Source organism: Rhinolophus sinicus, linkage group LG07, assembly GCF_036562045.2.
Source record: "Rhinolophus sinicus isolate RSC01 linkage group LG07, ASM3656204v1, whole genome shotgun sequence".
In the NCBI taxonomy this organism is placed as follows: Eukaryota; Metazoa; Chordata; class Mammalia; order Chiroptera; family Rhinolophidae; genus Rhinolophus; species Rhinolophus sinicus.
In genome coordinates, this window is record NC_133757.1 from 79,422,731 (window position 1) to 79,445,473 (window position 22,743).

Sequence of the window (22,743 nt, forward strand, 5' to 3'; positions counted from 1 at the left end):
GAGGAAGATGCCTGTATCCCAGAAGGAAGACTGAGGCCCCCACAGTTCCAGGTGTGGAACAATAATTGGAAGGGCAAGTGCTCTGGTTGCAGGTAGGGGAGGAGGAACTTGCAAGCAGAGAATGTACAGCTAAGGAAAAGGGCTTAAAAACCTGCAAGCAGGAACCTCAGGGGTCTATGCTACAGATGCTGAGTCACTCAGAGTGGGTGCTAATGGTGTGCATGAGGCACACTCGGGAGGCAAGGGCTAAATTTTGGCTTTCACCATCAGGAGATGGAAACTGGGAGGTGTGTCAGGTTAATAACAGGCATGGGATTAGAATGTCACTTGCATAGGCCATATACCCTGGTCCTTCCAACCCAGTCAGGCTGGGTCTTGAAAAGGAGGCTGGGCGGGACCCAGCGGCCGGGCTTAGTGGCCAATTGTCCCTTCCTGGAAGGTAGCTGAAACTCAAGCTGGGGTTTAGCAATATTTTCGTTCCCACACTGGTGGTGGGGCCGTTTACCAGGCCTCACCTGCACAGGTGTATGCTGGGCGGCTGCCTCTAGCGGGGTTGGGCAAGACGGGCCTGAGTTCAGTGCCGGTCAGCGGCCAGGCCTCAACCCGGTCCTCCTGACCCACAGACGCCTGGGGAGAGTGCTGGCGCTGGTGACGTTCACACCCCATGCACTCTGCGGACCGAGGCCGGCTTGGGAGAAAACAGGGAAACTGAGGCGGGCAAGGTTGCCCATGAGGGGGCAGGAGCCGACCTTATCCCCTCTTGTCCCTCTACCCTCCTCCTGAGTCTAAGAGTGACCTTAGTTGCCAGTGCCACCAGGTTGCCCGTGGGGGGAGGGGAGCAAAAGGGGACAAGGTCACCTGTTGGAGGGTGGGGAAGGAGTTCGTGCTGGTGGAGGAGTCAGCGGTCGGTTCTCAGGCCGACTCGTGCAGGGTCGGACTGTTCCCACGGGGTGCCCCCGCGGCAGATGGGCTCAGGCCTCTTTGTCCCCAGTCCGCGGCCGCCGCAAGGTCAAATGTCACCGCGGGGCCGCGGGCAGGGGTCATGGGGGCGGAGCCGGACCTCGACTCCCCTCACCGTAGGGGGCCCAAAGGAGTGCAGGGGCGGTGGAGCTCCTGGGAAGGGGCGGGGCAGCCGCCCGGGATCTGGATCAACTCGGGGGTGTGAGGTCTGAGGCGGACCTTCCTTCCCTAGGCTCCAACCCAGCCCAGCCCATCACTTATGAGCCCCCAACCCCAGGCTTGTGTACTTCAAACCCCAGTTCCCTGCTTCTTCCCCCCACCAGCCCCTTTCTGACTCCCTTGCCTTTGCCTGAACCTTCTCTCCTTTCTAAGTCTCCCTTTCTGAGACCCCTCTCCCCCCACCAAGGGTCCTGGAAGATCCAGGCCAGGGACCTAGGACCCCAGTCCTCACCCCAAATAATAGCCAGCACCCCCACATTTTCAGGCAGCCCCAGAACCAAAGGGTCCCCATCCCCAGCAGGGCTTACAGAAGTCCATTCTAGTCAGACCCATGGAAAGTCCTGCTCAGGTATAACCCTAGTCCTTCTTGCTCTCTGTACGTGCTAAAACCTTCCCCATCTCGCACCCAGCCAAACCCTTCCTGGGAGGCGCAGAGTCCCAGGGCAGTGCATGGCTATGATGGCTTTCCCAGAACCTTGGTATCCTTTTTAAGTGTTTCATGATCTCTAAGCATCTCCCACCCTTAGCGAACTCCTCCTCCCCCCCGCCCCGCCCCCGTGCCTCCTCAGATGTCATCTGGAGAGGGGGTGCTTTTTCCCAAGGCCCCTTCCTGAGAGAGGAGTACATAGGAGTCTCATAGGCAAAAGGCACTGCTCTCCTGCCCGCAGCCCTCAGAGGCCCAGCCACGTGGCCTCGGCCTCTGGGCAGGGCAGGAGATAAGGCCAGGCGACTGGACCTGCGGGACTCCAAGGTGAAAGGTCACCACAGGAAGGGCTTTCCCAGCCGGTTAAATGTTAACAGGCCCTGAGCCAGAGGCTCAGGCTTCTCCGGCCAGGATGGCGGGGGATGGGGGGTGGGGGGGTGGGCGGGGGGCATATAAAAGGTGCTTAATAAATGCTGGTCGGCTCTAGCCCAGGGTTTGGGTGGGGTTGGCGGGGGCGGGGAGTGCAGGCGAGCGGCAGCTGGGAGGAGAGCTCCGGGAGCCTGGAATAGACATCTGCAGTCCAGCCGGCCTCCTGGCCAAGCCCATTCTATAAAGCACAGAAAGAAAAGGAAATTAAAGGGGAAGGGGCAGGCCCCGACAGGGGCGGTGGGCATTCCTGTCGCCTCCAACTTCGCCGGTGGGGGGACGCCCTGCCCCCAGAGGCCTGAAATTCTGGCGAGGGGCCCCCTGACCTCACGCCCCCGCCAGTCGCAGACCACCACGTCTCTTCCCCCTGGAGAGTCCGAGCACCAGGTGTTAGCCCAAGCAGAGACAGGGTGGGTGGGGGTCGGACGCAGCGACTTTCTGGAAGGGGAAGCGAACACAATCCATCTTGCAACTGTGCAAGGCAATGCCCCAGGGTGTGTGGACGCGTGCCTAAGCGCGCGCGCGCGCGCGCGTGTATTGCGTGCGGCCATGCCCCTCGGGTGCAACTGGACCCCCATTATCGCTTCTGTCCGGCATAGGGGGCGTCCGAGGGGCGCCTCGAGGGCGGTAGAGTTACCCAACGTCCAAGGCCGGAGGTGGAGGGGAGGGCCTTGGAGAGGAGGTATCTTGGCGAGGCTGCGGAAGGGCAGAGGGCAGCGGTTGCCCAGGTTCCCGCCGCGGCCCGGCAGGGGTTAAGGCTGGAGCCCAGCCGAGAACCGAAGAGGGGATGGTGGGGGAAGTCGGGGGGAGGGGGAGGGTCAGACCCAGCGGCCCCGCGCTCCGCCCTCGCCCCTCCCGCCGGCCTGGGCACCCGGCGCCGCGCACGGCCACCCATGCCCTTATAAGGGCGGCCGTCGCCGGGGCAACGAGCGCCCGCCCCCAGCCCGCGGCGCGCGCCCCTGCCCCCGCTCCCGCCCCCCTCCCGCCCCGCGAATGGAACGTTGTGTGTCAAACCGGCCGCAGCGCGAGGCCGGCGCGCGGGGTCGGCGGCGGCAGCTAGAGCTAGGCTTGGGCCCAGGTGCAGGCCCAGGCCTGGCAGGCTCGGCCGCAGCGGGGGCAGCAGCTCGGGAAGCGCCGGCTCGCGGAGCTGCAGGCCCAGAGGAGCCGCCTGGGGTTGCCGGGGACCCAGGGGGCGCGGCGACCGGCCCGGGCGCGCGCCCGCCGCCCCTCCCCCTCGCCGCGGGCGGCCGCGCAACTTGCGGCCAAACTTTCCCTCAGGCCTCCGGCACCCGGATGGCGGCCCGCTAAGTTGGCCGCAGCCCCGGGCCGAGCGGCGGCCAGGCCAGAGGGCGCCCCCCGCTCAGCCCGGGCCGGGCCATGGCCCGCGCGCCCCCGCCGGTGCCCCAGGGCGGCGGGGCGCGAGTCCTCCGGGCCCCCGGCTCGCGCCTCTAGCGTGCCCCCCCGGCCCGGGGCCCGGCCCCGCGCACGCGTGGGAAAGTTGGCCTGGAACCGGCCCGACCAGTTCCGTCCGGGTGCGCGGACCGGCCTCAGGAAGTTGCTGCAAAACTTTTTTGGGGGGTGCAGCCGGAGCCCCCCGCGCGCCGGGATCGGATGCGCACCGGGTAGAGTCCCCCGGGCCAACAGGGGTGCCCGGAGGGAGGAGCGCTGAGGGGGCGCCCCGGCCCCGCTGCCCTGGGGCTATGGCCATGGTGACCGGCGGCTGGGGCGGCCCCGGCGGCGGCGGCGGCGACACGAACGGTGTGGACAAGGCGGGAGGCTACCCGCGCGCGGCTGAAGAAGACTCGGCCTCACCCCCCGGCGCTGCCAGCGACGCGGAGCCGGGCGACGAGGAGCGGCCCGGGCTGCAGGTGGACTGCGTGGTGTGCGGGGACAAGTCGAGCGGCAAGCATTACGGCGTCTTCACCTGCGAGGGTTGCAAGAGCTTCTTCAAGCGGAGCATCCGCCGCAACCTCAGCTACACCTGTCGGTGAGCACCCCGATCCGCGCCCCGCCGCCTGTACGCGACCTGGCCCGGGCCCTGACCTGCTCGGTCACCTTGGGCCTGGCGCTGACCTTCCTTGGGCCTCCACTCCCCCTCTGAGATAGGGGTACAGCCCCCTTTTTTCTCCATTTTATTCCTGAAATTGTGTATGCAGTCAGCACTGTATGGATGCAGGTACCCCCATCAGGTGGTCCCTTGCGCCTTCCGCCCCAGTTCCTTGCTCTTCTTTCCTCTCTCTCTTTTCTCCCGAGAGGGGACATCTCCTGTACGGGGAGAGGTTGGGGTGCTGCTAGGGGTGGGACCCTAACCCCAGGACACCCCTTCTTTTGGGAACGTCGTTGCACGGGGACCCCGCGGGAATCGAACGTGGAACATGGACTGTGCAGCTTGCAGCGTCCAGGGGCCATTGTCTGCGGCCGCGCGGATCAATACGGCGCGCCCTTGGGGTCAAACATCACTTCCAAAGTCGCTCTGGCCACAGAGGCGGAGGCGGGAGCAAGACAGAGGTGGCACAGGGCGGCCTCCTTGGCATTGGGGGCCCTGCTGTGGGGGGCAGCTGGGCTGCCCATCAGGTGGGAACCCCCCTAGGCTCACCCTGGGTCTTGGGTCACCGGAAACTGCCGCTGGAGGGCGAGGAGGACGGGGAGGGCGGCTGGATTTGACCGCACCTCTGTTGCTCCACCCCCGCAGCCAGGAGTGGGAGCAGACCTGGGGCTCCTGGAAAATCCCTGAAACTTCGGTGGCTAGGATACAGGGTGGGGTGAATGTTTCCAAGAAGGCCTGGGCTGTGCTAGGTTGGAGTCCCCACTGACAGGGAGGGGCCTTGCTTCTCTGGTTGAAGCTGGGGTTAGGTGTCCCGCCCAGCGCACCCTTCCCACCACTCGTGGGTGAGCATCCTTTTGCTCCGTGGGCAAGCCTCTACTCATGACCGTCCCCCACGAACATGCCTGGGTTCTGCAGAGCAAGTATGGGGAGCCCCATTTTCCATATGTGCAAAACTGTGGCCCAGAGGGGGCCTGGTGTCTGACCTGGGTTACCCAGAGAGAGACCCTCCCCTAGTTGGGGCTTAGCAAAGGGGACTTCCGGGTGGCGAAAAGGGAGGTGGCTAAGTCAGGATCAGGGTCCACCCCAGGGAGGGCTTATTGGTGAGGCCATTGGGCTGGGCCCTGGGCACCTAGAGTTTGGCCCCAGGTCTGGGGTCAGGGCCTGTCTGCGGTGGCTCTGTGTGTGTGTTTGTGTGTGTGTGTGTGTGTGTGTGTGTGTGTGTGTGTGTAAGCTGGCTTCCTGCCTCCTCCAGTGCTAACTGGGCCACCAGACTTTGGCCTCATTCTTGCTGCTGGAATAACTGCCTGCTCTCTGGCCGGGTCTTTGGGGAGGGTAAGGGAGGCGCTCAGGAGGTTTTGGGGTCCCAGAGGCTCCCTGATAGCGGGGGCGGGGAGCACCAACGTGGGAAGGGGTCATTGTTAGGGGCTAGCAGTTTCTTCAGAAGTTCTGTGCTGTGTCACCAGATGAAGTCACTGCCCCTCTCTGAGCCTCAGATTGATTCAGCAAAGTTCCTTCAGGGCCCAGCCTGGGTGGTATGATGCCAGCCTCCCGGAGAGACCCAAGCTCCAAGCCCAGTCCTCCCAGTCTGGAGGAGACACAGTGCGATGCAGAGTCCCCCAGCCTGTTGGGGTCTGGGCTCAGCCAGAGGAAGGGATTGGTCTGGGATCCCAGGAGGGAGCGAGGGGCTCTGCCTGCCGGTCAGGTAGGGCTTCCTGGAGGACCATGGGAGGTGGGCCTTAGATCATGAGGGGTTTGGCCCAGGCAGACGCCCAGTGGCAAGTTGGGAGAGCAGTGTTGTAAGATGAGATTACCCCAGGCATGGGAGGCGTTAGAGCTGAGTGTGCCTGAAATGCTGGACTGAGGGCCACGGGGAGTCATGGAGGATGTGTGAGCAAGGGAGGGCTCTGATCAAATTGAACTGGATGCCAGAAGCCCAGGGAGGAGGCTGAGTTGGGTCCTGGGGTTGGGCCAAGCATGCACTCTTTAGGTGGGATAATAGGTAGAACTTCCTGTTTCCCCTTGTGGAGAGCCAGGAGAGCTGTTGTGACTCCATAGCTGGGGAAGTTGAGGTAGAAGCTTAGGGCCTCGCCTGAGGTCATGGGGCCCTGAGCTGGGCCCCTGCCTACCCTCCCACCCCAGGCTTGGCTGTTTCCAGCCGGCTGCCCAGGACCCTCCCACTGCTTGCCTGCTGGGCTTTGTTCTGGTTCTGCCTGAGCTCCCTTTGCCCTAGAAGGGCCTCCTTCTGGGAGCTGGGGCCGGGCAAGGACCAGAGGCTTGGGCTCAGAGGCTACCACTGTAGAATCTAGGTACTCAAAGCACCCCCACCCACCCACCCCCGCCAGAGGCTCAGCTCTCCTAAAGCTGCCATTGGCACCCCTGGTTGGAGCCTGGGTCCGATGCCCTCCCCAGAGCCCCTGAGACCCAACACATCCCATATGGAGCTGGTATCTGGCTTCCCTTTTCCAGATGAGGATACCGAGGCTTGGTGGAGAAGTTGCCATCCCAGGGTCAGGGCTGCATGCCCAGCTGAGATGTATTTGATTTTTAACTTTATCGAGTGTTTCACTCTGTTACTGTCTCTGGGTGACCTTCTTGGTCCCCAGCTGGAACCCCAGGGGTTTCTGCCCTAGGTCCGGGCCTCAAAGAGCCCTGAACCCAGGGTGGAGAGAAATATGGAAGGGCAGGGGCCAAGGGGAACCGTGCTAGGGACATTTGAAGAACAAGCACCTGAATCCTCCTGCTTGGGGTTGACTCTGGACAGGGAGCTCACGGCCTTGCAGGGCGGGGCCACCTGTCTCATCCCAACCCTTCTCTGGGGGCCTCCAGGAAGAAGCTTCTTGAGTTCACTTAGGAGTTGGAAAGTCTTCCCAGAGGAAGGGATGTAGGTATGGGGTCTTAAAGTGGGGACAGGAGTTCGTTCGTTCGTTCATTCATTCATTGCCGGTGGCCTTGTACACGGCAGTTATGATGGGGCCCCCATAGAGGACTGGCCCTAGTCTGGCCTGGCTTCTACTCTCTTAGTCAATTCACAACACCCCGCTCCTTGACTATGTACCTTCTGTGCTCTCACATTGCCCTTGGGACAAAGACCTCGCCCCTTAGCCTGACAATGACCATGTCAAATTAAACAGCTTAGGCCTCCATATATTCACATTTCCAACCTTTTGATCTCCTTGTACTCTGCCTGCAGTTGCCTTTCCATTCACCTGGGGAACTGTTCATCCTTCAAAACCCAATTTCAATATGCAAATAGACTTGGCCACAGACTCCGTGTTACTATCATCCTTTCCTCTTTGCAGATCTGTAGGCCTAGCGGGTGCACCCCTTTGGGGCCACCTGCCCAGCCCTGGGTGGGGGGACACTGGTATTTCCCAGGTGCAATCTTCAGAGGAGGCTCCCAGGGTGGCTCAAGGAGTAGGACATGGGTGTTATGGTGACCCCCATGGTGACCTCTGTGTGCCCTCAGGTCCAACCGTGACTGCCAGATTGACCAGCATCACCGGAACCAGTGCCAATACTGCCGCCTCAAGAAGTGCTTCCGGGTGGGCATGAGGAAGGAGGGTGAGTGATGGGGTGGGGCAGGCAGGGCGTAGACAGACAACCCGTCTTTCACTCCCTCTCTTGGGGTCTGGCTCCTGCTAACCTTGTTACCACTGATCTGAGATCCTACGGGCCTCAGTCTGGCCCTGGCTGGAGGAATCCGATTATTTGTGGCTGCCTGGTGGCTGTGCTGGAGCTGGAGCTATAGTACAAGGGATGCCCTGACTTGGGCCCCCGTGAGGACTGTTGTCCAGACCCCAGTCTCCGAGGCAGGTGCTCTGGCTCAGTGATGCCCTCTGCCTCCTGGCCTGGCCATGGCTTTCTGAACAAGGATGTATTTTTTTTTATTTGACTTGCTCTCCCTCCCCCTCCCCCTCCCCTCCACCCCTGCTTTGTGTTTGCCCAAGGCAGGAACTCACCCGATTAAGTCAAAGGGCAGCCTGTCCTTCCGCCTGACCCTGGGCCCTGGGAGCTAGAGGGAGGCCCAGCCTCTTGTCCCTGCCCCAGGGAGTTAGGTGGACATGTGCTGGCAGCTGGGCCTAGATCTCCACCCTTAGAAATGAAGCGGAACCCAGAGACTTCCACCCAGAGCCTGGGGGCTCGAGAACAGGTCTGGCCCCTATGCTGGGCATCATGTCTGCCTGGACTCTCACAGGCTAGGCCAGCAATTCTTCACTATATCTACCCTGAGTCTCTCCCGGTTTAAAGTTGGTTTCTTCTCAGCTGGGCTTCCAGAAAAAGCTGGGAATGGCTGCTCAGAGTGTCTTTTAAAATCATCTGATCACTCTGTTTGGTCTTTTTAAGTTTGGGGTGACTCTTGCCTCCTCCCCTCTCCTGGACTTTGCCTCCACTTGTCCATTTGACCTAAAACCCTGATGTATTTCAAATCAGGGCTTCTGATCTCTAGTCTCAGGGTAGATATCATCATAATCACAGCTCATGCCCCAAGGACAGCCCTACCTCAGGGCCTTTGCACAGGCTGTTTGCTCTACCTGGAGTGCTCTTCCCCCAGACAGTTGCATGGCTTCCTGTCTCACTTCCTTTAAGGTTTGCTGAAACAGCACCTCAGAAAAAAAACCTCTCCTGATTATCCTTTGTCATTCTCTTTGATTTCACACTATCTACCTTGCTCTGTAATTTACTTGCTCCCCCACCAGAATGTCTGCTCCCCGAGGGCAGGGACTTCTGTCTTGTTTTCTGACATATCCTCAGTGCCTAGACCAGGTCCTGGCATACAGAAGTTGCTCAATAAATGTTTCTTGGCTTGAATTGTTATCCATTTAGCCCTTATTATGTGCCAAGTGCTGTTCTAAGCAAATGAGATAGATTCTTATGTAATTCAGTGATTAGTGTCATCATCATTATTATTATCACCTAAATCTAACAGATGGGGAAACTGAGCACAGGCAGTAGAGAGGTAAGACCAGTTGCCAAGGTCTTAGAGCAGCAGAGTTGTGGTTTGGGTTTGAAGCCACATAGTCTGGATTGAATGAGGAGGAAGAGCTGCGGAAGGGGTGCTTATGAAGTGGGAACAGCAAGTACAAAGGCCCTGAGGTGGGAACATGGCCAGGGCTTGGAGGAATGGAGGGGGTGGCGTTTAGAACCAAGTGCGCAAAGGGGGGAGGAGAAGGTTCACCCACCCCCATGAGCCAGGCCAACCTGAGCCCCAGGCTCCCATCCACATCCCCTTCCCCATCTGCTCCATGGCAGGTTTACAAGAAGTTCATCAAGGTGACAGACAGGGCATGCCAACCCATTAAAGCTCATTCATTAGTCTCTGCCTGGCATGCAGCCCAGTTTGCCCCTCTTCCCACCCAGCTGGTCACTGGGGACACTGGCTGAGGCCTGCAGTGAGTCCTCTCCCTCCTCACAGTCAAGACTATTTATGCTTATTGAGCACCTACTACTGTCCCGGACTCCATTCTCAGCACGGGCCACTGCAGGGATCCAGACAGACAGGTGCTCCTGGGGGCCGTGACCTGGGAGATGGGCTGGGAACTAGAGAAATGATTCCATCTCCATTGGAGAGATCATTTGCTTTAGGGATAGGCTGGCCAGGGGTCCCCAAGTCCTGGGAAGGTACCTGTCTCCTGTCCCCATTCTCAGCTCTGGCACTTGCATGATTGACAAATGGAGACATGACTGACAGGTCAAGCCTCCCCTCCTGCTGAATGGAACTCACAGTCCAGTGGGAGGGGGCCAGGCATGTATGAAATTTCCCCTTACCCAATGGTCCCATTCTCACCCAGAAGGACTGTCCACAGGAAGTAGAGTAGGGGTGGGGGCCGGACAGGGGCTCAGGCTGGAGGCACAGGTCCTGCAGGCCTCTGGTCCCTGGCCTCCCAACAAGCTGTGTGCCCATGGGGTGGAGTTGGGGGTCCAGAGAAAGGCTGGGTATGGTGGGTCTTGGAGGGGAGGTGTTGAGTGACCCTCTGATGACTTTGCCTTCCCCCCTTTATTTCTCCCTACCTGTACCCTGTGACTCTCTGGATACCCACTTTCCCCTTATTCCCCCCCCCCTTTCCTGCTATCCTCGTCTCCCTGGCTGACCTCCTCCTCCCTGCTCTGCCCTCCCATGCCCCTCCATCCCCCATTGCCTGACCCCTTATCCCCTCTCGGATTTTCTGTACCCCCATCTCCTGTCTCCCTTCTCCCCTCCTGTCCCCTTCTCCTCACTCCTGCCCATCTCCAATCCCCACTCCCAGCCGTCCAGCGCGGCCGCATCCCGCACTCGCTGCCCGGCGCAGTGGCCGCCTCCTCAGGCAGTCCCCAAGGCTCGGCGTTGGCTGCAGCTGCGGCGGGCGGGGACCTCTTCCCAGGGCAGCCGGTGTCGGAGCTGATTGCGCAGCTGCTGCGCGCTGAGCCCTACCCCGCTGCAGCTGGGCGTTTCGGCGCCGGTGGCGGCGCGGCGGGCGCAGTGCTGGGCATCGACAACGTGTGTGAGCTGGCAGCGCGGCTGCTGTTCAGCACCGTGGAGTGGGCGCGTCACGCACCCTTCTTCCCCGACCTGCCGGTGGCCGATCAGGTGGCGCTGCTGCGCCTGAGCTGGAGCGAGCTGTTCGTGCTGAACGCAGCGCAGGCGGCGCTGCCCCTGCACACGGCGCCGCTGCTGGCTGCGGCGGGTCTGCACGCCGCGCCCATGGCCGCCGAGCGCGCGGTGGCTTTCATGGACCAGGTGCGCGCCTTCCAGGAGCAGGTGGACAAGCTTGGCCGCCTGCAGGTCGACTCCGCAGAGTACGGCTGCCTCAAGGCCATCGCGCTTTTCACGCCCGGTGAGATGCGCTCCAAGGAGTGGCTAGTGGGTTTCTGGGGGGGAGGGGAGGTTGCGACCCCATAGCCCTCCACTCCGTGACCTCCAGTCTGCCAGACCTGTGGCCTTGCACACGCAGTGAGCGCTGATGGAGGCAGTGGAGGAGGTGATGCAGGCGGTGTGACATCCTGATGCCCCCACCCTGGATCCCAGGTCTCCCTAAGAGCTATGACTGTGGCCCCTCAGATCCCAGGCTGGGTCTGGATTGGTGACTCAGATTCCCACAACCACTCTCCCTTTTTCTGGGCTCCCTGAGACGGCCCCCCACTCCCCATCCCCTCATCAAAGTGTTCTTCATGCCAGCAGAATGGGAGGGGAGGTCCCTGACACCTGGTCTGGTCCCTTCTGCTCCCCACTCCCTGGTGTCTGGCTCCCCAAACCCTCTGACGCTAGCCCCCCAGATCAGGGGGCTCTTCCTATTTACTGAGCACTTACGAAGGCCTACTAGGCAGGGCTACCCTGACACCTGGTTCTAGGCCCTCCCCTCCCTAATTCCTGTGATCCCTGACCTCTGACCCAGGGCCCTCAACCTGCCCCCTTGGCAACCTCCAGGTGGCCAGGGCTGCCCAGGATTGAGAAGGGGTGTGGCTTGGAGGCCTTTCCCATCCAGGGGAAGGGCTGTCCTAGTACCTTCCTTGCCAACTGAGCCATCCAGCAGCCAAAGCTCTCCCTAATTCTAGGGACTGGTGACAGAGCTGGCTCTACTCTGGAAGGTTCCAGACCCCACTAGGTGTTTTCTTGGGGCCAGGGTTGCAGAACCAGATCCAGGCCATTTTAGGAGGTGGCTTTCATCTGATCAATAATGGCTTTGCGATCCTTTCCCCAGAAGACTCCCCTACCCCCCACCTTCAAGGGGCCCCATCTAGATGCTGTCAACATTCACTCACGCCCCAGGCCCCTCTGGGTCTTGCCTTCCTCCCCAAGTGCACTCCTCAGCCCCCACTTCCCCTTGAGCTTGATAAGAGCTTTTCTCCATGACAAGGCCTCAGTTGGGGCCCCATCCACCCGTGAGGTATCCCTGTCTGCACCCTTGTGTCATTGTCCTCAGATGAAGCCACCTCCCTATCTCTTGAGGACTGACTCCGCCTTAGATACCACTGTTTGTGCCCTAGGTCCCTACCTCCCACCGCCTGAGGGTCCCCCTCCCTCCATATCCACAGCCCCAGTGGTGCCCCCAATCACCTCTGGGGCCCTGCGTCCTCTCTCCACCTCCCCCCACAGCTGACTGCCCTTGTCTTCCCAGATGCCTGTGGCCTCTCAGATCCAGCGCACGTCGAGAGCCTGCAGGAGAAGGCGCAGGTGGCCCTCACTGAGTATGTGCGGGCCCAGTACCCATCTCAGCCCCAGCGCTTCGGGCGCCTGCTGCTTCGGCTCCCTGCCCTGCGTGCTGTCCCTGCCTCCCTCATCTCCCAGCTGTTCTTCATGCGCCTGGTGGGCAAGACGCCCATTGAGACCCTGATCCGAGACATGTTGCTATCCGGAAGTACCTTCAACTGGCCCTACGGCTCAGGCCAGTGACTGCACAGGACCTGGGGCACCGTGGTAGGGTTTGCAGACCTCAAGGGATGCGGCTGCTTGGGCCTCAGGGGCGACCACCACACGGAGGACCCCAGCCTTTCTCCTCAGACTCCTATTTTTTAAAGACTGTGAAATGTTTGTCTTTTCTGTTTTTTAAATGATCATGAAACCAAAAAATGACTGATCAATTGTCTAGGCTCCGGCTTCGTCCTTCCCAGAAACCGTAAGATTGGGCAAGGGACTGAGGTTCCAATCCTGGACAGTTCTGTCCCTCAGCGCCCCAGGCATGAACTCGTGGGACGGTAGGGTTGGCTTCCCTGGCACGATGGACAGAGGCCTGGCATCTGGACTGGAGGGGCAGCTGCAGCTGGGCAGGGGTCGAGTGTGCCATGCATCTCTGGACACGTGATCCACATTGGACACTACATGATGAATGAATCAAGGCCAATAATAAAGGTGTTTCCTACCTGCACAGCTTCTGTCATCTTTTGAGGGAAGGGTACCTTACCATGGGGACCCACTCCCAGCCATATGGAACACCCACAGCCTAATAAGAGCCCTACTTACTGTTTTTGTTGGACAGTGTTGTGCGAAAACAGGCTAGGGGCAGCGAGGGGGGCCTGAGGTCGGCCAGTGAGTCTGTAGGAGTTAAGCCCAACAGATGGCTCAGGTTCAAATTCTGGCTCTAGCTTCTGAAAGTGAGCCTCATAAATTCACACATGCCCTAAGCTCCTCATTGTTTTCTTTGGTCAGCCCTTAATCATGGTGTCTGGGCCCCAGCGTCCTCAGGACAAACATCTGGGGCTAGTTCTGTCTCATGTTTTCAGCCCAGGCAGAGCCCTCCATTCCCCTGGCCACAGTTAGTGGTTCAGGGAGAGCATGTGGCCCAGAACTGGCCAATGAGATTGGATGGCAAGATTTGGAACTAGGAGGATATAATCAAAGCAAAGAAGAGCCAAAAGAGGACCAATTTCCCAGGATGCCTTTGGAGCCCCTGGATCAAGCCATACCTGAAACCCTTGGTTGTTTCAGTTTCATGAGCCCAGACTTCCCCTTTTGTGCTTGAGCCAGTTTGAGTCCATATGTAACTAAAAATCTTGTTTCAGAGATTGGCATTTGAAAGGTGGGGACCTCTAAGGACAGACTTTGAAATGTGGACTTACTGAGTTGATCTGGGGTGATACAAGTCACCAGGGACCTTGCCATCCTGACTTCAAGTTTGCGGACCAGCTCTGGGGTGGGAAAGGCACCTCTGAGAGTTACTGCCAGGACTGTGGCTCTAGGGGGTAGGTAGAAAGGGCCTGGATAGTGGTGTAGGTGGCACTTGGCCCTGACTGAGGTCTTGCCAGACAGAGAGACAAGCTCTCCATCAAAGATGACCCTTTGAAAACAGGGAAGAACTTGGGTCTCACCCTGAAGGCAGTCCCAGTGCTCCCAAAGGCTCCTCATTAGCACCTCAGCCTCCCCACCATGTCCGTCTGGGAAGAGGCCTTGGAAAACGGGGGTGGTAAGGCCATTTCCTGTAGAATGAATGAGGGTCTTGTGGGTATGCCCTGTCCCCAGAAGGGAACTAAAGTGGGAATGGGATGGAGAGGCTACTGGAAACCCATCGGAAGCTGGACTGGTTCCTGCCCTGCGTCAGCAGCTTCTGAGATATCCTGTGGGTAAGTGAATGTGTGTCCATTTTAGTCGGACTGGGCAGAAATGCCCCATTTTTCAGATTCACAGGGTATCTGAGGACCTAGTAAGACCACTGCACCTGTTTTGCTTCCAGTTCCCAAGCCAGAGACTTGGACGTCTGTCCAGGTCTGACTGCTGAACTTCTACAAAACCTTACTTACCCTTATGGCCCTTCCTGCAAGAAGTTATCTTGAGCCTCCCTGGTTAAGATTGCCACCCAGCCATCAGTTATTGCTCTGTCACACTTGGCCCAGGGCTGTCTTTCCTGAGGATGGGGCTCCATGAGGACCAATCTGGGGACGGAGGCCTCTCTGTGACCCAGTGGCTGGCACTGTCTTCCCTGCCTGCCGTCTGCCTCCTGGAGTCCCTTGTGGCTCCTCCAGGAAGGCCAGACTCAAAGAGGGCAGCTGCTAGGTTACCATCAGCTTACCATAGGTTACCATCAGCTTATCACAGGGAGCCTGGCCTTACTGGTGTCCCAACCAACCCTACCCAGGGAATGACGTGTGAACTGTGCTCACACAGTGCCTGGTGTCAATCACCATTCAGCCTGTAGTGCCCAGAGGTGGAGAATCACAGGGACCCATTTATCTGGTTGGCATCAGGGCCTCCTGTATGATTCCAGGCTGAGTCTGCCGCCTTCAGGTGGTCCCCGGCATTGCACCAATGAATTCTGAACCCTACCCAAGCAAGACTCTAGCTAGGGTCCTCTGCCTCCATTACTGGGCCTGTGGAAACTCCTGGCCCCTGGGGCGCCACCATCCCAAGCCTGGCCAAAGAGGTGATGTTGGTCCCTCAGCTTCCCATCAGAAGGGCCACTTGGGAGGCCCCTGGACAGACAAGGGTTCATACCATGCCTGGAGACCCTGGACAACAAGCCTGTATCTCGGAACCTTGATATTTTTCCTCTGGAAAATGAAGGAACAACTTTTTGGTGACAATTGAATGTTAAATAGCTATACATAGCATGTATTTAAGAAATGTTTATTTCACTGGGATGGGAAAGAAGGACCTGCTTCCAGGGGATGGGCTGGATCTGGGGTCCCCATGGTGCCAGGGCTGGTGTTCCCAAAGGAGGTCCTGGGAAGGCTTCCTGGAGGAGGGGTCATCAGACCTAAGCCTCAAAAGCTGAGGCATTTGCAATCGGGGGAAGAGTAAGAGCTAAGGCTGAGAGGTAGATAGAGAAGCAAGAGTAAGGTGGGACCCCCCCCCCATCCCAGTGTGTCCCTCTGCTTGTTTGCCAGGACGCTCAGAAGTATACAGAGCCCTCACTGTCTCCTCGGTCATCAAATTTCTGGATCTGCGCCTTGAGGTGCCTTAGTTTGCTCTTCAGGTAGCGGTAGCGAGCCTGCTTGTCCAGGAAGCTGGGGTCCTGGGCAGGGCGAGAGCCGGGGAAGTTCTTGTGGCAATCTAGTCTACAGCCCTTGAGCTGCTCCACCCTCTGTTTTTCCTCTCTGAGCCTTGGTTTTCTTTCTTTGAAACTGGGCACTCATGGAAGTGTTGGGGGTCCAAAGGCCAGGCTGTGGGACTCAGGAGGCCATGACTCACCATCTGCTTCTTCTCAAATTCCCTCCAGACATGGGCTGTGACTTGAGCCTCTTTCTGCAAGGGGAGAAAGAGGAGGGTGACTCACGGATGGTGGACCCAAAGAGGGATTGGGAAACTGAGGTTCAGAGAGGCACAGTGACCCACCAGGACCTCAAGGGCTGATGTTGGCCCATGTGCTGTTGGTGCCAGACCAGCCTGGAAGAGGAAGTGGTCCAACAGGTGTGCTGGAGGCCAGAGCTCTGCTACTTGGAAGGGCTCTGGGGCAGGGGTTTCCATCTGGTTGCTCACCTGACTTCGGGGCGCAGGCAGTGAGGTCAGCAGAGCCTCCAGCTGCTCGAGCTTTGCCTGTGCAGAGCCCACCTCCTGTTGTAGCTCCAGGAACTCTGCATACTGGTCCTGGAAGACTGCGACATAGCGGCTTCGTTCTCTCTCACTGCTCACTGCTGGGTACTTTCTGCGTGGGGTTGAAAGTGGGGCAGAGTGTGAGTGTAAAGAACCCCTGCCTTTCCCCAAATCAGTGTAATGTGTTTTGTTTTGCTCATTCTGGGCTCCCTGATCAAAACCCCCCTTTTCTCTTATTAATTGGCTAACTCTTATTCACTTGTCAAAGTCTCAGCCTCTGTGTCCCTTTCCTGTTCCCAGGCACCAGCAACAACATGGGAGACACTCACAGCTCATAGTCTGGCAATGAGTGGGGCCTAGGCATAGGCGTCCCAAGGATGGATCCAACAGGCTTCTTGGTGACCAGGACGGGTCTGGAGGGCAGCTCATCCTCAAATACAATCTTCTTGGGCCGTGCCCCGTAGGCTCCTGGCCGAGGTTGGCACAGAGGCCGGGAGACGCTGGTTTTGAGGCCTTGAGGTACCAGTCTCTGCAGACGCCGCAGGAATCGTGGTTTGGAGTTAACGAGGGTATGGAGAAGCCGGGATCCTTTAAACTGGGGGGAATGAATCCTTTGCCTAGGCTCGGCCTGGGGACCCTCCTCCCGTTGAGACTCACCGGGGGCCCCGGGTCAGGCGGGCGGGTATGCAGGTCCCCCCGGGAACCGCGAGTCTTGGGGGGCTCCTGGGTGGGCATGTGCCTCGGGGAGGCGCCGCTCGGGCGTCCCTGGGCCGGCGGGCAGGTCCTACGGGTGGCGTCGCGGCCCGCGCGTGGCGGGTGTGGTCGGCGGGCAGCCTGTGGACACCGGAGAAGAACGCGCCTGGAGGCGAACCCAGTGGCCGCCAATTCTCCTGCCGCGAGCGCGTTCCCAGCCCCATCGTATTTGCATAGACGCACGCAATTGGTCTCAGAGCACCCCGATAGTAACCCGGAAGGGCGCTATGCAAATGACCCATGACGCCTCCGCGTATCCCGTGCCGGGCTCGCGTTAACCCCAGCGCTGCCGCAACCTCGCCAAGTGAGGCGCACATAGCCCACGGACAACGCCCTTGAGAAGCCCCCCGGCCCCCGGTCCCGGCTGGGCAACTCCCGTCGGGGGTCACCTGTCCCAGTGTCTGTCTGGGGCTCCGTGCCTGGATCCACTCTCACGGCCACCTGAGTCCGGATTGTGTATTAACTGCAGACTGGACCCAAATGGCCGAGTTGCTCCGCGAAGCGGGGGCGGGGCTGACGGGAGGGGCGGGGCCTGGCGACAGGGGAAGTGGACTCACACCCTTGAAACGCAGATTTTTCAGCGGAGATCCCAGCGGCTCTGTTTGGGGCTGGTGACTCACTCTCTCGGGGCCACAGTTTATTAGTCTGAAAAACCGGTGGTTGTGGCGAACTTGCACTTAATCAATTTACAAGGCAATTATGTTTTAAAAATACGTCTCTAATCACTAGAGGCACGCTTAGAAAATTCAAATAGAAAAGACGCATAGGGCAAAAGTGAAATTTTCATCCATCCCTGTCTCCAGAAGCAGCACTTAATTGTGTCTCCTAACGGAAAGATACTAATTCAATGACAAACAGATATATTTTCCTCACTACAGACAATACTGCAAAAATATCCACATGCAAATTTATTTGGCCATTTGTGGGAGGATTATCTGTGGGATAAACCCATAGACGTGGAATTGCCTGGCAAAGGGATCTGTGCATTTTAATTTGGAAAGATACTGTCAAGTTGTTCTTCAGTGAGGTGTTGTTGATGCTCTGACCAGCATTTAAAGAAACGTTGGTTTTCCCAAAGCCTTTGCAACCCTAATGTTGTTATGGTTTTCCACAAATGTATTTCTAAAGTTTTCAATCTCACCTAACCTGGTGAGTGAAAAAGTTTACAAACTATTTGTATTTCTTTTCCTATTTCTTGCAAATCTTTTTCTTGTTGATTTTTTGCAGCTCTTCCTATATTGAAGTTAGTTTAGCCAAGTAGTGTTATCTTTTTGTTGCTATTATAAAAGGGATCTTCCAATATATTTTGCAGTTGTTTTGAAACTACTATAGGAGACTAACCTAAATACTCATGAAGTCCCTTACTAGTTTATTGAATTATTAAAATAGCTTTTTAGTTTGGGTCTTTCATAGACAATCATATCTGCAAATAATTTTGCCTCTTTTCTCACTTTTCAATCTCATTTTTTTCTTTTTCAGAAATGATTAAAAAAAATTATTGGGTAACAGTGTGTTTTTTCCAGGACTCATCAGCTCTAAGTCAAGTCGTTGTTTTCAATCTAGTTGTGGAAGGTGCAGCTCAGCTCCAAGTCCAGCTGCGTTTTCAATCTAGTTGCAGGGGGCCGCAGCCCACCATCCCATGCTGGAATCAAACCAGCAACCTTTTTGTTAAGAGCACGAGCTCTAACCATGTGAGCTAACTGGCCGCCCCTCAATCTCATTTCTTGCTCAATTGCATTGACTAACACCTCCAGACAATGTTAAATCATTGGGGGATATGGGTAGACCATGGGCATCACTCCACCTCCTCACTTTGATGGCAGAACTGCCAGTATTTGCCCATTAAATTCAGTGCTGTTTTTGGCGTGAGATTTTTCAGTTAGAGGAAAAAAACTCTTATTTAGAGATCTTTGTAACAGATCATTGTACTGTTCAGCAACAGTACAGACCATTTCACCCCACCTACTCTATGGTTTTGCTTCCTGTTGCATTAATGTGGCTATTGACAGCCTTCCTATTGAACTATTCCTGGGTCTCAGGCATTAGCCTCAATTTCATGATCTACTTTTTAAAATTTGCCATTAGAGCTTCTAAAAAGCTTGGTGGTTTTGTACCAGTGTTGATGGGACTCCCATGTGGGCACCTTCATGTGTGTCCCACAGTGCCTGCTCATGCAGCCAAGAGTCTGGGACAGACATACACCCATGCAACCTGTCTACACTCCCTCACTGAGCTCCCTTGGTCACCATGCTTTTGGGGGCTTTGCCCCCAAAGTCTGGAGTGAGGGTGGGCAGAGGCCAAGACCCACTGTTCCCCTGGACTCCCACTCACGATCCCTTCCAGGGTCCCAATTCCAGTGCCCACCCAGTTATCACCTGAAATGAGACTATGGCCTGGGCAGAGCAGGGCCTCCACCAACCCTGCTGTTTGCTGAGTAACTGTGTGAAGCACATCTGCAATATCCTGAGAACTTAGGCTGTGCTGAGCGCTGCCCTTGAATTATCACCTTCAATTGCAAGGAAGGCCCAGCACCAATGTCCCTCTTCCAGGCTGACTTCCAGGGATGGCCCCACTCCTTCTCCACCCTCCAGGTCTCACCCTGACTCCACAGGGCTGAAGGCATTGTGTTTTGCTCTGACTCTACCAGACTGGGGACTCCTAGGGCCTCTAGGGGCCCCACCTTGTCCAGAGTGGGGTAGGTACCAGGGGGAAATGGGGAGGGGTTGCTGAGCCACCACTCCTGCCCAAAGCCTGATCTTCCTCCCCTGCTCAAGTACTCTCTGGCTCTTGGGGACCTCCAAGGGCCTTCCTATCTTGTTGTTCACCCCAAAGGGCACATCTGGACAAGGGTGGAGGGCAGACAGAGGACAGATGGGGTGGGCTGGGCCAAGTCTTTATTTGAGTTTGGGCATGATACGGATGAAGAGGATCATGCTGATGAAAATGAAGCAGACAATGATAAGCATGGCCCAGAGCAGCCAGTTGACTGACTTCTGTGCATGCTGCTCCAGCCGCTCTGATTCTGTCTTCAGCTTCTCCAGGTTCTGGTCAGCCATCTTGAGGGAATGTGACAGGGTCTGTGGGTGAGGTGGGGAGGGTTATCAATAGGACTGGGATTGAGTGTGGCCTCTCCCTGCTGCCCTGGGGCAAGTCAGCACCCCTTGGCCCGTGCTTGCTGGTGCTGTTTCCTCTGCTAGGAATGCCATTGCTTGCCTTCTACCAAGCTCCTACTATTTATCCAGCCAAGCCCCAGCCACAGTACCCGTCTGCTGGGAAAACTCTGATGCCCCAGGGCACAGGCTGCAGAATCCCCATAGGCCTCGCACCTGGTTGTCCTTCTTGATGACGCTCTGGGCGGCCAGTGTGTTGGTCTTTAGGCTCCGGGCCAGATCTAGCATTTCTTCTGCCAGCTTCTCCTGGAGGTTCTGGTGTTGTTGCAGGACGAGGTCTAGCTCGGCTGCCGACTGCTTCTCATCCCCTGGCCTGGGCCCTGCCACCCCACTGACCCCACACATGGGTGGACGGGTGGACATGAGATGGTGTGGGGGAGGGGAAGAGACCAACATGTTCCCAGGGAATCCACAAGTGATGGCTACAGCCACTGCCCTACTTGGGGCTCAGTTTCCCCTTCTTTACTTTGGTTTCTGGGAAGAGCATTCCCAGAAGTGTCAACTGATGGGTGCTTTAGATGCTTGTAGTGGCGCCTCAGTGGCTCAAGGTTTGTCTAGCCCCCCTGCCCCTGCAGTTCTGCCCAAGGGCTGAAGATACTCACATTCTCTTTCTCACGTCCAGCGCTGGCTCTGGAAGCAGAACAGGCCAAGCAGGAAGGAGAGGATTGGTTTCCTGTGTTCCAGCTTCCTGAGCATTATGGGTCTGCTACCCTTAAGGACCTTTCCCCTCTTTTCTGCTGCCCTCTTGTCTGGGATGCTTTCCTCACCCCCATCTGGGTTTCCCTAGACCCTAGGTCCCTCCCTCCCTCCTGTTTCCTCTGAGGGCCACCTCCTCTCTTCCCAGACCCCCTCCAGGCATGACTTGGTGATGCCCCCAGGGACACTCTCTCTAGGATGCAGAGGATCCTGTTGCAGCTAGATGAGGCACGAGGGATGGGGGGCAGCAAGGACACATGTCCTGTCCCAAGCAGCTAAAGACTTGAGTCCTGTTCTACTCAGGGTGACTCACCTCCAGCAGAGTCCTGTGGGAAAAAGCAACAGGCAGGAAGTCACCTACCCTGTTATGCTCCCAAACCTGTCCTTTCTGCTCTCAGAACTTCTGAGCCCTTAGTCAGGGACCTAGGCAAGTCCTGTGACCTCTGAGCCTCTGTTTTCTCACCGATAAACTGGTAATGACAACAGCTTATACTTTGAAGGGTTTAGCTGATTTACGTAAAGTGCTCAGAAAGGCACCTGTCATCCTATTTTACAGATGAAAAAAATCTTGTCTATTTGTGGAAAGTGGGAAGCTAAGAGCCAAACTCTGGGCTTGCACTGGGCCAACTCTGTGGATTAACCAGATGTGTACCACTTTTGCCTTGTACCAAACAAACTCATTCCTCTAGCAAAGCCCTGGCTACAATGCCCTCCTTTTGGGAAACCTTGTTTTATGGCCTAGGGCAGAGGCTGTTGGGTCCCCTAGGGTCCTTGTACCTGATAGTATTTGTTGTTCTGGCCATCCCCAGGCACTGAACTCCTGTCCCTGACTGAAAGGTTCCCAGGGACCAGGGAGGGAGCCCTACCGTGCCCAGCAGCTCGCTCCGCATCTCACTGGTGTACCGAGCCCGTGACTGCAGGTGTACAGTCTTGGTGGCGGGCACCCGCTCCCTGGCTGTGGTTGGCACGCGGCCAGGGGCCAGGAACTGGTTGGCTAGTGCCTTCTCAGAGGAGGAGGTCTGCAGAAGAGGGAGGAGGAGTCACCAGAGGGGCGGGACCCAGGAGAATGCGATAAGGGCCGAGGAAGCAGAGGTGCCCCTGCTCACCAGCTTCTCTGCCTGCAGCATCCCCTTCAGAAAGTCTACCTTGCGGGAATATTCATTGATCACCTCGGATGCCGGTTTGCTGGATGACGAGACGTGGAAAAAGGAAACCTGTCCGCTGTCCCCAGTTCAGAGAAGGGTCCCAGCAGGGATGGAGCCCAGGGGTCTCCCAACAGGAGAGGGCCCCCTGGCCTCCATTCCCACCCCGGATTTAAAGCCCCTATGGCCTCCTGTACTGACCTCGCTTGGAGTTTCAGGGCCTGCAGCATGTTCTCGAGGGCTCCCACGTACTGGGAAGAGAAAGTGGGTTTTAGCCGGGTCCCCCGAATACCCCCCATCCGGCCCGAAGTGGGGGCAGAGACAACAAAAGGCGGGGCTAGGACAGGGCGGGGCCGGGAAAGGGGGAGGGGCCAATTATCAAGGAGGCGGGGTCAGAAGAGCCCAGGAAATAGCTGGTGGACGTGGCGGAGCCGACCGGAAGGGGCGTGACCAGAGCGTTTGGTGGGGCGGGGGAGACCGGCCCAGTGACTGTTAACCCCGAGGACCACCCTACCGGAGTTGGGCTCTACGCAGCAGCCCGGGATCCCCTCACCTTCTCCAGACGCCACTCATCCGAGTCCCGCTTCTCTGCTGCCATCGCCTCGCAGCGGCACAGCAACCGCACCAGGTTCAGCTCTAGCCTCGACGCGGCCATCACCACCCGGCGGTACCCCGCCCCTTCCGCCGGCGACATCTTAAGTGAGGGCGGAAGTGCCTTTACTTGACTTCCTTCCGGGCTGGCGTGCCCCGCTCGTTCTGTCTCATCTTTGGAGCATAAGTAAAGTTTTGTTTCAAGGAGTGGCCATCCCATCCATACTTAGGGCCAAATCGCCTGCTTTCCTCGCGAACATCTTAACACCTCAGGAAGGGTTGAGAGGACCAGATCATTCGGTGTCAGGCCCACATGCCGCGTCCTCTGCTCATTCCTTTCCCCTAGCTCAAAATTCCTCTACCACACTTAACCCGTC

At 57.7% G+C, this 22,743-nt stretch overlaps 3 protein-coding genes across 4 annotated transcripts; 1 reads left to right on the top strand and 2 right to left on the bottom strand.

The window, feature by feature from the left end:
• Positions 1-2,549: 2,549 nt before the first annotated feature.
• On the top strand, positions 2,550-12,916 carry NR2F6 (nuclear receptor subfamily 2 group F member 6). Of its 2 annotated transcripts, XM_074337945.1 has the most exons (5): positions 2,550-4,016; positions 7,543-7,637; positions 9,435-9,575; positions 10,322-10,888; positions 12,170-12,916. In XM_074337945.1, the coding sequence occupies exons 1-5, from the start codon at positions 3,730-3,732 to the stop codon at positions 12,442-12,444; spliced, it is 1,365 nt and encodes a 454-aa protein (XP_074194046.1). In that variant the 5' UTR covers positions 2,550-3,729; the 3' UTR covers positions 12,445-12,916. The 2 variants fall into 2 exon arrangements, with proteins under 2 accessions (XP_074194046.1, XP_019592498.1); XM_019736939.2 differs by lacking the exon at positions 9,435-9,575 and having other exon boundaries at positions 3,003-4,016.
• A 2,176-nt stretch (positions 12,917-15,092) lies between these two features.
• OCEL1 (occludin/ELL domain containing 1) lies at positions 15,093-17,304 on the bottom strand. The gene is made up of 6 exons (XM_019736742.2): positions 17,157-17,304; positions 16,672-16,848; positions 16,344-16,543; positions 15,961-16,126; positions 15,673-15,726; positions 15,093-15,496 (listed from the first exon to the last, which is right to left on the bottom strand). The coding sequence occupies exons 2-6, from the start codon at positions 16,747-16,749 to the stop codon at positions 15,374-15,376; spliced, it is 621 nt and encodes a 206-aa protein (XP_019592301.2). The 5' UTR covers positions 16,750-16,848; positions 17,157-17,304; the 3' UTR covers positions 15,093-15,373.
• Positions 17,305-19,644: 2,340 nt separating this feature from the next.
• Positions 19,645-22,486, bottom strand: USE1 (unconventional SNARE in the ER 1). The gene is made up of 8 exons (XM_019736722.2): positions 22,329-22,486; positions 21,977-22,026; positions 21,740-21,818; positions 21,500-21,652; positions 20,947-20,959; positions 20,540-20,567; positions 20,094-20,268; positions 19,645-19,844 (listed from the first exon to the last, which is right to left on the bottom strand). Exons 1-8 carry the CDS (start codon positions 22,467-22,469, stop codon positions 19,662-19,664), a joined length of 822 nt encoding a protein of 273 aa, XP_019592281.1. The 5' UTR covers positions 22,470-22,486; the 3' UTR covers positions 19,645-19,661.
• Positions 22,487-22,743: the final 257 nt, after the last annotated feature.

Bases quoted from the DNA above. Each gene is read 5' to 3' on its own strand.
- NR2F6 (XM_074337945.1), top strand. From the start codon at position 3,730: ATGGCCATGGTGACCGGCGGCTGGGGCGGCCCCGGCGGCGGCGGCGGC. The intron at 4,017-7,542 runs GTGAGCACCCCG...GTGTGCCCTCAG, and splicing joins AACCTCAGCTACACCTGTCG to GTCCAACCGTGACTGCCAGA. The intron at 7,638-9,434 runs GTGAGTGATGGG...CTTCCCACCCAG, and splicing joins GGTGGGCATGAGGAAGGAGG to CTGGTCACTGGGGACACTGG.
- OCEL1 (XM_019736742.2), bottom strand. From the start codon at position 16,749: ATGCCCACCCAGGAGCCCCCCAAGACTCGCGGTTCCCGGGGGGACCTG. The intron at 15,727-15,960 runs GTGAGCAACCAG...CTCCCCTTGCAG, and splicing joins TGCCTGCGCCCCGAAGTCAG to AAAGAGGCTCAAGTCACAGC. The intron at 15,497-15,672 runs GTGAGTCATGGC...CGCCCTGCCCAG, and splicing joins AATTTGAGAAGAAGCAGATG to GACCCCAGCTTCCTGGACAA.
- USE1 (XM_019736722.2), bottom strand. From the start codon at position 22,469: ATGTCGCCGGCGGAAGGGGCGGGGTACCGCCGGGTGGTGATGGCCGCG. The intron at 21,819-21,976 runs GTCAGTACAGGA...CTCGTCATCCAG, and splicing joins GCCCTGAAACTCCAAGCGAG to CAAACCGGCATCCGAGGTGA. The intron at 19,845-20,093 runs GTGCGAGGCCTA...CCTCACCCACAG, and splicing joins TCATCAAGAAGGACAACCAG to ACCCTGTCACATTCCCTCAA.